General features: G+C 32.7%; 1 protein-coding gene across 1 annotated transcript in view; it reads left to right on the forward strand.

Annotated features, from left to right (window-relative positions):
- PTPRQ (protein tyrosine phosphatase receptor type Q) overlaps positions 1-15,821 on the forward strand; it is a 268,878-nt gene that overhangs the window by 122,263 nt on the left and 130,794 nt on the right. The window contains exons 34-40 of the mRNA XM_059683707.1: positions 3,045-3,205; positions 3,912-4,057; positions 8,390-8,558; positions 10,070-10,360; positions 10,621-10,896; positions 11,256-11,407; positions 14,650-14,791. Of these exons, the coding sequence (XP_059539690.1) occupies positions 3,045-3,205; positions 3,912-4,057; positions 8,390-8,558; positions 10,070-10,360; positions 10,621-10,896; positions 11,256-11,407; positions 14,650-14,791 (1,337 nt within the window). The remainder of the gene's footprint in view (positions 1-3,044; positions 3,206-3,911; positions 4,058-8,389; positions 8,559-10,069; positions 10,361-10,620; positions 10,897-11,255; positions 11,408-14,649; positions 14,792-15,821) is intronic.

The raw sequence follows: 15,821 nt of genomic DNA on the forward strand, positions 1-15,821 counted from the left end.
ACACTTAGGGAAATGGGAAAAAATCTTTAAGTATTCATGATTACAGGGCACTGCTGCCTGGCATGGTCTTGATGTGATAAAAATTAAGCAAAGAAATTGCTAAAGCAAAGAAATACTTTTATGCTTTAGAATGTCCTTTATGCCCTAAAAATTATATTTTACTAAAGACCCAGTGCATGAATTTACGCATAGGTGGGGTCCCTTGGCCTAGCTGATGATTAGGGCTGATTGAGGGTTGTCTCCCCCAGTCCCGATTGATCGGGGTGATCAGGGGGAGAGGGGAGGGGAGGCTGGCCGGGGCAGGATTGCAGGAGGCTCCAGGGCATGTCCGGCCCTCTCACACGGTCCCGATCGGCTGGACCCCAGCAACAATCTAACCCACCGGTCAGAGCATCTGCCCCCTGGTGGTCCGTACATATCATAGCGACTGGTCAAGGGGCCAGACACTTAGCATATTGTGCTTTTATTATACAGGATATTTTTCTGAATAATTTCAGAGTCATTTGAATAGTTTTGATTTTTCAAATTTCAAACAGCTTTAAAAATGTTGTAATAAATTCCTAGAACTAAATCATTAAAATTATTTCACTGAAGATTCCCCTCAAGTTTTTTCTCAGTTTAAAAATGTATACTAATCAGGAGCTTTGGCTGATGTTGAAAGTTATGTATTTTAGAGGTTAAGTGTTGTGTGACATTTATATTCCTTCTATTTCTACGCTGTTTGTGGCTGTGGATTTGTGAGTTAGACCTGCTCTGTCAGGTAGGCTTCCCTTCTTGCTCTTCCCACTTCACACAACCTATTCTACTCTCCATTATCACAAACTAGCTCTGTAGTAAAGAACATCTTTACTGCATCTTTAGGGCTATTGTTTTATTTTCCTTTTCTCCTCATTAGTCACAACTCATTTTTTGCTCATTCTTTTTCTTTGCTTTCAGGCACTGGTGTGGGTAGGATTTATTATTCTCATCTCTAAGGAGGTCCCATGGTTATTAATGAATAGTTTTATACTTATTTACTGCTTTTTCTTTCTGTATCTTGTATTTATGCCCAACAGAGCTCCTGACATAAAGTGGATACTCAGTAAATTTTGTTGAATTTTGCTGAATATTGATTGCATGCATGTCACCTCTAAATTCAGAGAGGGTGAAGAAAGTATATATCTTTGTTTTTTTGGAGCACTGTCTAAAAGAACAATAATTTCTAACTCCAACATATATTGTTTTCTATTCAAAAGACTCAACTAAAATAAAGAAAAGAAAATGCATGAACAAGTTATTAAAAAATGACCAATAAAATTATAAGAAGACATTTTACCTCACTCACCATCAGAGATCTGCAAATTACATAGATTTATTTTTTGTCAAACTTGCAGAAATTAAGAAGATTAATACCCAGACTAGTAGTGAGAGTTTGCCAAAATGTCTATTTTCACATATTAGTGTTGGATTAGGTACATTGTAGTGTTCTGCCGACAGGAATGTAGGCTTGGGTGAAGTTTCTATGCAAAGGCCTATTTGTGTGAGATTAATAGCCACAGCCTTGAGTTTGAGGAGACCCTCTCCTGTAGTGTCAGTGAGGTCTAAGAAAGCTCTCCTGGTTTTGAAAAAGGACGTCTGATCAAATTGTTTCCAACTGCTGAGTGTCTGGCCTCTCCTTCCTGTCTCCAATAGCATTCTCTGAGTCCATATCTTTCTCACTATGGTAAGTTTTCAGTGTTTTTCAGATAACCATACTTATATAACGGAGTGAATTGATGCTTTTGTAATGGTAACACCATGGCTGAAATGTCTCTTTGTGGATTCCCTTAATTCACCTAAAACCCTTTTAGTTGTTCAAGAATTCAAATATTTCAATGGTAAAGAAAGGACATTTTATCTTCATAGAAAGTAACCATTGAAGTCTTAGATACCTTGTGTTTCTAAAGAAGGAAAAATGAGATTATAAGAGATACATATTTATTCTGTGATATGGGCCATATTGTATAAGATATTTAATAATTAATTTTATTGCTCTTAAAATCTAAATTTATTTTAGAAATTCAGTTTTCACACCTCTATATACAGGTTCATTCTTTAATTTAGATTATAATCTATACCCAATTCAAAACTATGGAGCCTGAACTAATATAATAGAAATAAAATAATTGCAGGACACTTTTACTTAGCAATATTTTGTTCTTTGACTTTTTTCCTTCTCCTGGGTTTTACTACTTACTAGAAGAGTATTTATTTTCTTTTCTGGATTGACATTTTAAATACTTTTAAAATTTTAATTGAATGAGAGATATGAACTCTATTTTTTCCTATATGTTATATGTACATTATTTTCAGTCTTGTTTCTAATTAAATAAATAAATATTTGCTATTTTAGATACTACTATTCAGATATTTACTATTTATTCGAATTTGAATGAAGTAGATATTACTTTTGTACAATACAGTGGGGCCTTGACTTACGAGTGTCCCGACTAACAAGTTTTTTGAGATACCAGCTGTCTCTTGGCCAATTTTTTGCATTGAGTTGATAGAGTAATTTGAGTTAACGAGCTCCTTAATGAGCTCGGTCTCGGAACAAATTAAACTCGTAAGCCAAGGCCCCACTGTATATCAAAAATGAGTTTGTTGATAAATATATATTACAAATAAGATTTTGTCAACACTTAAAGGACAAATATTTGAACTACTAAAACATTGGTATGAAAAAAAATGCTGTGATTACTTTGAACATATAGTATTCCCAGAGATTCATTAAAATTAATCCAAGCAAACCCTAATATGAACACATTAGACATTGAATATATTTGAAAACAAAAGAAATTCATTTATTGAATTCTGAAGTTCTCTCTTTATAGCATTTCAGGATAAGTGGCATCATTATCTTATTAGTCTGGATTAATAAATTTCTGTGCACATTTTTAATGTAATCTGCTCTCTCTCTCTTTATATACATATATATATATATATATATATATATATATATATATATATATATAATTCAATTTAAAAGTCAATTCTACAGATAATCTCTTTTTTTTCTCTCTCAGGGATAGGTCATCATTAAGAACTATTAATGTAACTGAAATATCATTAGAGTTTTCAGATTTGGACTATAATGTTGAATATAACGCATATGTAACAGCTAGCACCAGATTTGGTGATGGGAAAAAAAGAAGCAATATTATTAACTTTCGAACACCTGAGGGAGGTGAGTTCTTACCCTTGTAGACCACGTAAAAGAATATCCTACCTAGACAACATAAGTGTTAACTATAAATATGTATTATTAAGCCTAACATTCATCATTGGTTGGATGCAAAATTGCTTTTTGGTCACTTTCTAGCTGTGTGATAATGGTAAAGTTAGCTGGTCTCTCTGTGCCTCAATTTCCTATCTGTATTATGGAAACAATAGAGTACCTACTTCACAAGGTTCTATGAGGATTTAATGAATCTATATTTGTAAATACACTCAGAACAGAACTAGACACTTAGTAAACATTTTCTGTGTTTGTTAAATGAGACAAAATAAAATGCACAAAGTCAGCTCTCTACCATTATCCTCTATTATTCGATTTAAAAATTCTAAGTTAGAATTTCATATTATATATTCTATATTGGAAACTCGTTATAATGTTGTTTTTAAATCCAGGGCAGTAGGCATGCTTTAGAACTAAGATAGTGTTTTATGTTTAAGAATCAGTCTTTCCTCTGCTTGGATATTGCTATAGTGTTAGAGGGATTTCCCATTAAGCCTTACAGATTTCACTTCTGACTTGTAATTAGATGTATTCCAACTTAAGTTGTTTTTTTGAAAAACAGTTATCACTTATCAAAGGCAAGTAAAATTTAGAACATTTCAGACATTATTTGGAGCCACAAGTTCAGTTTTCTGTTCAATTGCTTTTTTTATAGCACCGAGTGACCCCCCAAAAGATGTTCATTATGCAAATATCAGTTCTTCATCAATAATTCTCTTTTGGAAGCCACCTTCAAAACCTAATGGGGTTATACAATATTATTCTGTTTATTACAGAAATACTTCAGGTACTTTTGTGCAGGTAAGACCTGAGTTTTCTCCTAGTTCTTTATTTACATCCTTCAATTGATGATGGTATAGACTCGGCATGGTAGAAAAAAATAATTTATCTTACATTGATAATTATCTATCGTCATTTTATAAAGCTCCCATTGACAGAAAAATATGGTGGAGAAATGTCAGATATATTTTAATCTCTCTATGTATGTGTACACACACACACATTTCTATATTAGCTTCAAAGGTATTATCAACAATGAAGCTGCCACCTATTTAAAATTCTGTATAAAAATATGGCCCTAATTCTACTCTTCTAAGAAGTGTTCTCTAAAGAATTGATGGTTTCATTTACCCTCAATTATTTCTCAACTAAGACAAATTTTCTTTTGTTTGTATACAATATAAATACCTCTCATGTTTGGATATGTTTGTGTGCTTTTTATTTTAAAAACTGTTTTCAATTGTTAGCTAGAGTAGTAATAACTATTATTACTATTATCCGATATAATGAAAACTAGAAATGTGGTTAACTTGAGGAATGCAAGGTACTAGACTCACACACTTTGCATATGGACACTTTCTAAGATATGAATGATAATATGAAAATAGGTAAAATGAATTTCATGTAGAAAATATCTTTTCAGCAGAATTTATCTTTCTAAACTAAATATTTTGCAGAACCAATATGTATTAAAAAAATAAAATTGGACTTGTGACTGGATCAGGATTGAGGAAAGATGGGCTATGGTATGGAAAACACTAATTTAGAAAATATCCTGCTTTTACTGATAGACACTATGGACTGCATGTTGGTTGTGACTCTGGCCATTCTTATTTCTCTGTATCATTTTGAGCAGGAGAAGAGAGATAAGTCTTAGACATCCCAGGTTGCCTGATCCCATGTGTGACTGACACCCCAGGCTTAGTTACTAGAGTGAGTCCAATGAGCAGCAATCTCTGAGCCTACAATATGACTTACTGCAATGCATCCGCAGTAACATTTACTCTAATGAATGGGGTCAGAGCAGAACTTAGCAAGCTGTCTCAGCACTAACCCAACAGTGAGTAAAAGAAAGTCCAGAGGTTGGTTTGGTTTTACATTCCGTTCTAGGCCTGCTAAGAAAGGAGTAAGAGGGAGGATCCCTCTTTTTGCTCTACCTCTTTGTTCTGCTCTATCTGGGGAAGAGATATGGGATTAGCATATAATTTATTAATGCTTTCTAACTGTAATGTTGTCTATACATTTAGCAATGTCATATGTCACAGAGATGATTGGAACTGCAGATTTTTCTTTTTTCACAAATTGCCCAAAATTTGCTAAGTGGTGTCAATAATTCTGAATCTTACCAAAGCATTTGCTTCTGTACAATTTACTTAATGGCTTATTCATGATTTTGATTTGGTTCTCTTTGTCTGTGTCTAAATAATCAAGTGTAAACATCTCACTCTGGTTTCAACATGATCTTCCGAGCCTCCTTATTCCAACCTGGGTATATAAAACAATCTCATTTGCAATTTATCTATCTTAGACAATGTAATATTTTATTAAATAATCCTGAGAATGCTTTTAAGTTTGACAGCTGCAAGAGGGCAAAAGCTAATGATGTTAAACATTTCACATATTTTTGAAGTTCATCTGTGCTTTCATTTCTTCCTACAGTTAACGTTAAATATAGCATCAAAATCTTCACTCCCTAATGTTCTATTTTGGATTGGCAGAATAGAAGACATCCTCAAAATCAAAATTATGCAATGGGATAAGTGTATAACTTATTTTCTTCCCCATGCTTTTCCTTCTCCTTCCCACTGAGATTTGTAGAATTATCTCATGCATGGCACATCATATTCTGATTCCCAGTCCTGGTATCTCATACTTGTCTTAGGCTCCCTTATGCTGTAACAAACAACCTGAAGAAAAGGGTCATGTGACACTTATCTTTCCATCTCCCAAAGTCCTCTGTACTGTGTCATGCATAGGTTTAATACTCAATAAATAGTTTAATTGAGGCCGGCTGGTGTGGCTCAGTAGTTGAACATCTACGCAGGAACCAAGAATTCACAGGATGGATTCCCAGTCAGGGCACATGCCTGGGTTTCAGCCTGGATCTCCAGTTAGGGAGCATGCAGGAAGCAGCTGATTGATGATGTTCCGCTCTCATGGATGTTTCTACACTGAGTGGCCAGATTATTATGACCACCCCATCAGTACTTCATTGACACTTCCAAAAATACGGAATATTGAAAACTTCCTAAGCAAATACTCTCAAGGTTTTATTATTATTATTTGCATAACTAATTCACTTCATTGTACTGATGGGGTGGTCATAATAATCTGGCCACTCAGTGTAACTCTCTATCCATCTCCCTTCCTCTATCTCTAAAAATCAATAAAAACATATTTTAAAAAAACAGCATCTTCTATCCCTGTCTATCCCCTTATAAAATATATTTTTAATTGAAAGGACATAAATTATTTTAATAGACCAACATTATTTTCAGTACTTAGTGATACTTTGGAGCACCTGAGTTTGTAGTGATCTTTCCTTCTTATTCTGGGGAAGTTAATAGCTCTGCTACTACTTGACAATCCCCATTCTGCTCTCAATTGTTGCAAATTGTGTTTTATAAAGTGTATTAATGCTTCTGCACTTTAATTTCTACCCACTCATGGCATGTCTCCTCAGTATGCCTGACATTGTCTCAGTATATTGTAAAGTGCAATATAAATACTAGGTGATTAATCAAATTTGAAAAGTTTTTGCTAAATACCTTCTGACTATATTTCTATACACAAAAGAGTAAACCTTAATTAGATCATTTGAATCATAAGATTTTTTTCCCCAAAATAAATAAAGGAATGAAATAATTTAGATAATTGGTTTAATTCTAGATTTGTTATGTCTTTACATGTCTATGCATGTCTACACACACTCAGTATAAATAACTTCTGGCTGATTCAAAATAATTTGTGACTTAATTGTCATCAAGGTCATATAATAGGTAATCAGAATAAATTCTATTATAAAGAAAAATTAAAAGTTACACCAGAAAACTATGTTAACATTTTACATGGTACTTTATATAAGCTTGTTATTCTATGTGTGAAGTAGGTGTGTTGGAAAATATTGAAATTCACAAATCATATTTTGTGTGAGATTGTTACATTAATTTAATTTGTCTGCTCCTAAATAAATCAGCACAAAATTGAAATAGATCTTCTATTCCACTCATTCTTCTCTTCTTCCCCAAATATTGGCAAAGGGACCTCAAAAACTTGCTGAATTTAATTTGTTGATATGCTGTAAAATCATCCTAACTACGAATTTTAGTCAAATTGATTATTCAATGTTATTAAGTTAAATTACCTAATTGCCATTTGTTGTTTTTTGTTATGTGCGGACATGGTTTTAATTGCTTAATGTGCTTCATATCATCTAATCCCCAAAGCTCTCTGTGAAGTAGAAATGGTTATTCCCATTTTATAGTTGAGAAGAAGGCGCTGTGAGCTTAGATAATGTTCCCAGAGCTATCCTGCCAGAATGAAGACAGGTTTATAGAACTCTATGTAAGGGCTTTGTGTAGATTGGAATGATTTAGATTTCTCTATGTAGATGAACATATTACAAATTGATTCATACTAATTGCCAATTTTTTTGTTAAAAGTCTGTTTTCCTCTATTTTAAAATTTATTTTCTTTGTGTGTTTTGTGTTTAATATTTTCTCGAGAGAAAATGATCATATAAATTTCCCAACAATTTAAACAATGCCTTGGGACCAATATAACTAGGAGTCAGGCCAGAAATTTATAAAATTTCTTATTCTGCATATAAGAGAGTGTATCTAACTGCCCTCCTCTCCTCCCCAGGATTATAGAGAACAAGAAGACTCATTAAAAATGAATAACTATATTTAGTTAATAGAAAGAGATGAATACTTTCATAATTCCTTCTTCTTTAAAAGGAAGGAAAAATTAAAAATATATTATACTCTCAAATTTTAAAATATATCATTAACACTTTGAAAAATATTTGAATGTTTCATGAGAAAACTAACACTGTCAGCAAAGACGTAGCATTTTTCAGTTGGTCATTGGACCTTCTTCCTTGCTAAGAGTTTTGTCCTCTTCGCTGTTCTATATATTGATTTTGTAATAAAAACTGCTACCATAGATTCCTCTTTTAGTACAAACATATTTCCAGTTTAATTATTGCAATAAAATGTCCTATGTTGATTTTCCTCAAAGATTAACATATTAAAATAATGAGGCAACCAATTCGTGAATAATTATTTTTGAAATGTTCATGTATACTAAAACTATATTCTGAACAATTAAAACAATATGTTTATTTTTCAGAATTTTACACTCCATGAAGTCACCAATGACTTTGACAATATGAACGTATCTGCAATAATAGATAAACTGGCAATATTCAGCTACTATACATTTTGGGTAACAGCAAGTACTTCAGTTGGAAATGGGAATAAAAGCAGTGACATAGTTCAAGTATACACAGATCAAGACAGTATGTAAATGAAAAGTATTTATTAATATTTAATAGGATTAACTTAAAACTTTATAATTATTTCACAACCTTCTATTTGTATGTATTTGTAGTAAGACCTACATTTTATTTAGGCACATTTAACTAGTCATTATAAAAGTTTGAAAATGCATTTAACATAGCTATAAAACTATTACAATAATAATAGCCTTTCTCTTCATATAAACTGCTACCATTTATTCATGAAAATTGTGTTGCTGTTATTGCTTCAAAGGATGTCACAGCCATTCGGTTTGGCCATGAAAAACCGTTGTACACATGGATGGGTTTTCTAATAGCTGCTATGCTCACCATTTGCTTTAGGAAATACACTTTTTTCTCTAGCAGCTATTTCATTTCAGTCTTTTAATCCACAAAGGACTCTATGCAGCATCTTTGTTTGTTTTGTATTTGTGACTAATATGCCCAGAATAACTTTTTTAACCCCAGAAGTTTCTTGTATGCGGCTTCTGCAGAATCTTGTTTGTGCTAACTATAATGACTGAAACTATCAATGTTTTTAGGTTTCAGCTTTGGGAATATGATACATGGATCATTGCCTATTTCTTCTTATGGTTGTAACTTTTATTCATTTTAATATTATTTTACATTAGTTTCAGGTTTGCAGCGTATTGGTTAGACAATCATATATTTTACAAAGTATTCTTCCTGATATTTCCAGTACCCATCTGGCACTGTACATAGTGATTATAATATTATTGACTATATTCCCTATGCTGTACTTTACAACCCTGTGACTATTTTGTAACTACCAACTTGTATTTGCTAATCCCTCCAACTGGTCCCCCAATCCCACCTTGTCCAGTTTTATTTAAAGACTAGTCTCATATTGAGAAATGGCATTGACCTCTGCTGCTGAGAGTAAAATTCCATGTTTATCATCTGAAGATTGTAAGTTGACAGACTTTATATACGAGGAGTGAATGCTTTCCTTGTTGGAACAATCTTTAAATAGTTCACAAGTTAACCAGCAGATTAAGATAAGGTAAAATATATGGAGATATTTGTTTACACAGATTTAACAAAAGTGTTTTAATGCAATATGTGGTCAATATTATTTCAGGCATTTTTTAGAAACAAAAATATTTTATAGCTAATTACATTATTGCAATATTTAAATATATATATGTGTATATATATATGTATATATATATACACATACACACGCATACATGCATATCTACACACTCATAATCTCCATATTGTAAGAAAGAAAAGCCAAGAGAATATTATAGAAAAATAATTCTCACACATAATAAATGTGTGAGATGACAGGACTTATTTTGAATGATTTTTAATATTATTTAGGAGATATTTTATAATAGGTGATATTTGCTGTATCTGCATTTAAACAATTTAAGAACTGATGATGCAATAGATGCCATTTTAACAATTATCCTCAGTTTGTGAATTTAGTTAACATGATTTAGGGTGACTGATAATTTTTATATTTTGCACACTACCTGTCATAGTACCTGAAGGGCCTGTTGGAAACCTGACTTATGAGTCCATTTCGTCAACTGCAATAAATGTAAGCTGGGGCCCACCACCTAAACCCAACGGTCTAGTCTTCTACTATGTCTCTCTGAGCTTACAGCAGACTCCTCGCCACGTAAGACCACCTCTAGTTACGTATGAGACAAGCATGTATTTTGGTAATCTGGAAAAATACACTGATTATATATTAAAAATCACTCCATCAACTGAAAAGGGATTTTCTGATGCCTATGCTGCCCAGCTGCACATCAAAACTGAAGAAGATGGTAGGCTGGACCCTTTTGTTGTCTACTAAGCAGATTGTGTTTTTTAAATTTATATTTCGTTCTGACAGAAAACATTATTTTCATAATTATATAGATTATTTGTTCTCAAGTAACTAGCCTTTCGATAAACACAATAAGCTCTAAGTTTCTTCAAATTTAAATAATCAGATGCTAATAAAATGAAGTCCCATTATTATTAAAGCCTTTTTAAAATGCTAATTCACTTTGGTTTCATTTAATATTCTTTTTTTCTTTTATAGTCCCAGAAACGTCACCAATAATCAACACTTTTAAAAACCTTTCCTCTACCTCAGTTCTCTTATCATGGGACCCCCCAGTAAAACCAAATGGTGCCATAATAAGTTATGATTTAACTTTACAAGGACCAAATGCAAGCTATTCTTTCATTACTTCTGATAACTATATAATACTGGAAGAGCTCTCACCATTTACACTGTATAGTATTTTTGCTGCTGCAAGAACTGTAAAGGGACTCGGTCCTCCCAGTGTTCTTTTCTTTTACACAGACGAGTCAGGTAAGCTGGAATGCCTATCTCTTCCAATGCACTTGCTCTCTCTTTTGAAAGGAACCGCATGGAAATGAGAGGATATTTGATTGTCTATTTGTAACAGGTTTACAACTATTCATCCACTTCGCTTAACTTTTATTCTTTTTTCTTCTGTTCCTCGGGCTTCAGAACCAAGTGTTCTGTTTAAAGCTGCTTCGGAACTACTAAGTTCCAAAAACATCATTGTTTATGCTAGTGGTTTCTAAAATTAAAATATGATCATTTTGTAAGTCTTTCTTAACTAGTGTCTTCAGGAAGCTACAGTCACAATGATATTTTCATGTTAAAAATCACGAATATAAGTTTTATAATGTGTTTTCCTACAGTGCCTTTAGCACCTCCTCAAAATTTGACTTTAATCAACTACACTTCAGATTCTGTGTGGCTGCAGTGGAGCCCGAGTCCCGTGCCAGGCGGTATTGTTAAAGTATATAGTTTTAAAATTCATGAACATGAAACTGATACTATATTTTATAAGGTAGGTTGATTATGACAGTATATTTTTATTTAAAAAATTCAGAACGTGAATGAAACTTTTGGAATGCAGGGAGACAATGGATCGCTTTAAACAAAACAAGGGCCATCTTTCAAGAAACATTTTTAGTTCCCTGCAGTTGAAGGATGCTTACGGAAAACACAGAAAATACTTGCCAAATATGGAAGCTGAAGAGTTCATAGAATGATTTACTTAGAATTTCTAGCTTCTACACGTCTACATTTTAAGAAATAATTGCACCATTTTGTGAGTGCTGGAAAGTACATAGTAAAATATTTTTCAGACTAAAAACTGTTATTATCTTAAATGTAATATATTTCTATTTGTTGTTAAAATGAAGTGCCAAGTTAATGGTTTTAACCTTTTCTAAAAAGTGTTTTTACTGGACTTCTGGTAATCTTCCCTGATAGCATATAATCCCACACTAATTGGTATTTTAAGATGTTTCATTATCTTTTCCTTGCCACACTAATTAGTTTGCAACACTAAACACCCTTTCCCTCCTCCATTTTTAGGTCTCAGAATCAATGAAAACTAGCCAAAGAACTGATGTAACAAAAAGACTGAAATATACTTCTATGATTTCTAGCATTTAATTGCCAAAATATGTTATAATACATGACATTTATTTTTTTTAAAGTGTTCTTTTTTTCCCAAAGGCAAATTGAAGCACTGGTATGCTTTTATTTAGTTATAGCAAGAAAAGTATATAAAAAAAACTGCAGTAAACATTGTTGTTATATGCATTTCAATTTATTGCTGATGGTAAATCATTTTTATAGTGTATGTAGCTTACAAAGGGAATAGTAAAAATCAAAATCTGTGATTAAGATTATATCATAAGAAACAAATAACTTTCTGGAAATCAATGTATTACTTCAAAATCTGAAAGGCTGAGTAGAATTTGAATTATATTTAGTACTCCATAAATGTGGACTCTCTTTCCCAAAAGTGTGAAATTATATTAATGACCTAAAGTCTCTAGCCCTCTAATATCTATCACTTTTCTAATCTTAACATTTTCCAGCTTTTAATTTGCTTTGGCTATAGGGGTCACTGGCAAATAGATATTATAAGGGAAAAAATGAATCATTTTCTTAATGTTATCTTGTTTGTGGGATAATGTGTATGTGTGTTGGAGCATGGGTGTCATTGTGCGATCTTTTCTTCTCAGGACAGTCATCTCCAGCATCAACGCCATTACTTTTAAGAGTTACTGCTCTGCGTTAGACAAGTTGTTTAACCTCTTATGACTCAGTTTCTTTAAGTGCCAAATAGGAGTTATAAATATACATACCTTAAAAAGTAAGGGTTAGAAGGAAGAATCTATAAAAAGCACTTAGGACTATCCTTGGCATGTGATAAATGTGTTAGCTATTATTTTTATTACACATAGTTATAAAAAGAACAAAATATCCATCCAGCAATGTAATAGCTCTAAGTATAACATGACATTATGTCATAATTTTACTATGAAAATAAGTTGTATTCTAAGATTTTTAGACATTCTGTTCTCTCAATATGAATACTACCATTAACATTCCACTGGCAGCAAAATATAATCTTTATACCATAAAGTATTGATTATATAATTTTGGGGTGGAGAACATAGTTTTTCTTTAAAATCTACTACTTTTAGTTCCTCTTTTTACATCTATTTTCTCTTCCATCAATTCTCACGATCTTGTTTTCTTTCAATGTACTCTCATGCCACCTTTTTCTTTTCTTGACATCTACTGTATCTAGTTCCCTCCCACGGTTTTGTTTTCTCTATTTTCCTATTTTTCTTTCTATGTTTTCATCCACCCCTATGCCGCAACAGTATCAGTTTCTCTTATTTTTTTATTTTTATTTTTTTGAGTTATATGTGGGTTCATGGAGGTAGAGTACTCCAGAGCCACTCCAAATGTCTGCCATGCCAGTCACTCCAGAGTGGTTCCCACGGAGATCAAGAAGATCCGGGTCTGCAGATAACTCAGGCCGGTCCTGTATCCTGAAATCGTTTATTCAGTGAAAAGTTCTATTAAAAGATGTTCGGCGATACTCCTCACTTAGGTCTTCTTACTGCTATTCTTGTGTCATCCTGTTTACTATCCACTCTCACACTTTCATTGTCAACTCTTGAGTTCAGGCACTTCTCTGGGTACCAGCCTTTCTAACCAAAATCAAAATTTACCTACACTGTGTTTAATTTTTTCTTAGTAGCAATTGTTTTTAGATTTCTCTAATTAATATTAAAATTCCTTGATGACAGGGGCCATGCCTTATATGTTCTTTAATATGCTGGTTATCTGACAGTATGCTTTGTAAATAGTAAGTGCGAAAAAATTAAAGGAAATAGTGTAATGTAGTGAGTTCAAGGACTTGCTGGAGATTAATTTAAAATATGATTCTAAGTACCCAAGAGTTAGTAATCTTGCTAAATTTCTGTTACTGAAATATTTAATAAATAAGTCAAAGTGTTTTATATTTTGGGTCAGATATAATGCAATATTCTTAAAGTTATACCACAAAGGATATTGTCTTTTTGTTTACTTAACTACTCTCTTGGTTAGGATAATTATCTTTGAACGAAAATTTCATACTCAATGGTAAAATTTTCTATGAAAAAACATTTTCTTTCTTGGGCACCTGTGCTGTTTTTTTCCTTATTTATCTCTTTTTCCCAAAGTTCTGTCAAATAGGAAATATAGGAGTTGTCTAGGAAAACTCATAATATAAGCTTCATAGGAGCAGATATTTGTTTATTCACTGCTGTATTCCCTTGCTTAGCATATAGTAGATGATGAATTAATTTACTTTAACAGAATATTATTGGGTATTTAAAATGAATTTAGATGAATTCAAGAAAAATCAAGTATCTCTGACCACCTGTAAAATGGATTTAAATTGAGGACTTTAATTTTGGTGTATTTAAAGAAAGTAATTAGGATGTAATTCCAAGTAAGAATCTGGGAGGCAAAATGAAAACAAAATAATCTAGTCTTTTAAGAAATGCCAATAATGAGATTCTTCATGCTGAATGTCCAGTTTATCCTTGCATTATCAGCTTTCCACTCCCTGCGCCACACAAACATTTAATATTTTCTCTTTTAATTAAAATGCCCATGCTTATTAAATCATAGGTTAAACATGGCATAACTTTGATGTGTTGAAATATGTCTTCCAGTTACAAACACATTTTTGATGATGCATCGTGATTAATTTATCTTCCCGCTTTTCAGAATATTTCAGGCTTTCAGACTGAAGCCAAGCTTGCTGGACTGGAGCCCGTCAGCACCTACTCTATCAGCATCTCTGCCTTCACCAAAGTGGGAAATGGCAATCAATTTAGTAATGTACTAAAATTCACAACCCGAGAATCAGGTTAGACACAGCGCTTTGAATCACCCAAGATATTTCATTTGTATTTAACCCTTTCCCCTTCCCTTTTTCAGTCTATGTGATAAAGTATTATTTAATAGTTCACTCAAATAGAAGTTGAAGTTTAATTCTTTAAAACTAGGCTGGGTCTTGTCTGCTGTCAAATACATGTGTTCATATGCATATATTCACACTTTTGTTTTCTTTTTAAACTGAGGAAATTTTAACAAAAGACTAGTTTAGGAACAAAGTAGGATCTATATATCTGTAAAAGTACTTAATTCCTAAGACCACAGCATTCTGTACCCTGCTTGGTTAAATAACAGGACATTTTCAACTTTAAGAGTTATAACATCAGCTGGTTAATTCATACTTTTTAGCTTCAGTCAGTGAAATAGATGTTCACAAAATTCAGTTTTGTACATTAACTTTAAGCAAGTTATCAACTGCCTCTTGTTAACATATTTTATGACTATATTGTGATATGGTTTTGAAAAAAAAGAAGCAAATAATTAATGATATTTAATTGCTGGAACCTTGGATTAGATGTGAAATTGTCTTTTCTTTAATGTTAAATTTCACTCATTCTGTAAGTATTCTCCTGTAGTTCTGATGCCTGTATCTTCCAGAGGAAGACAAATGGGTGTGTAAAGACATAAATTTGGATCAGGGGAGAGAACTGTAAACAAGTCAAATTTACTTGAATATTCTTTCAATAACTGTGATTTACATAATGACAGCTAGTTGGTTCCTTTCACTACTTGTTTGCAATCTATTAACTAACTGTATTCTAATTTTCCTTGTAGCATCCTCTTTTTACTATAATAGGATAAGCTATGCTGACATTAGGGGTCGTCAGGTAATTCAACATTTCCATGGGAGCTAACCAGTCTCTCCAGCCTGCCAGTCACTGTGGTGGGCTGTGTATTTATTGCTCTTTAACTATGTCTACCATAAATAGAGCACTTCTGAAAAAAACGGGGTCACTTCCAAGTGAATTCAGAGAAGTTCTAGGGGAACCTGGATGTAATTA

Source organism: Myotis daubentonii, chromosome 2 (assembly GCF_963259705.1).
Source record: "Myotis daubentonii chromosome 2, mMyoDau2.1, whole genome shotgun sequence".
NCBI classification, from domain to species: Eukaryota; Metazoa; Chordata; class Mammalia; order Chiroptera; family Vespertilionidae; genus Myotis; species Myotis daubentonii.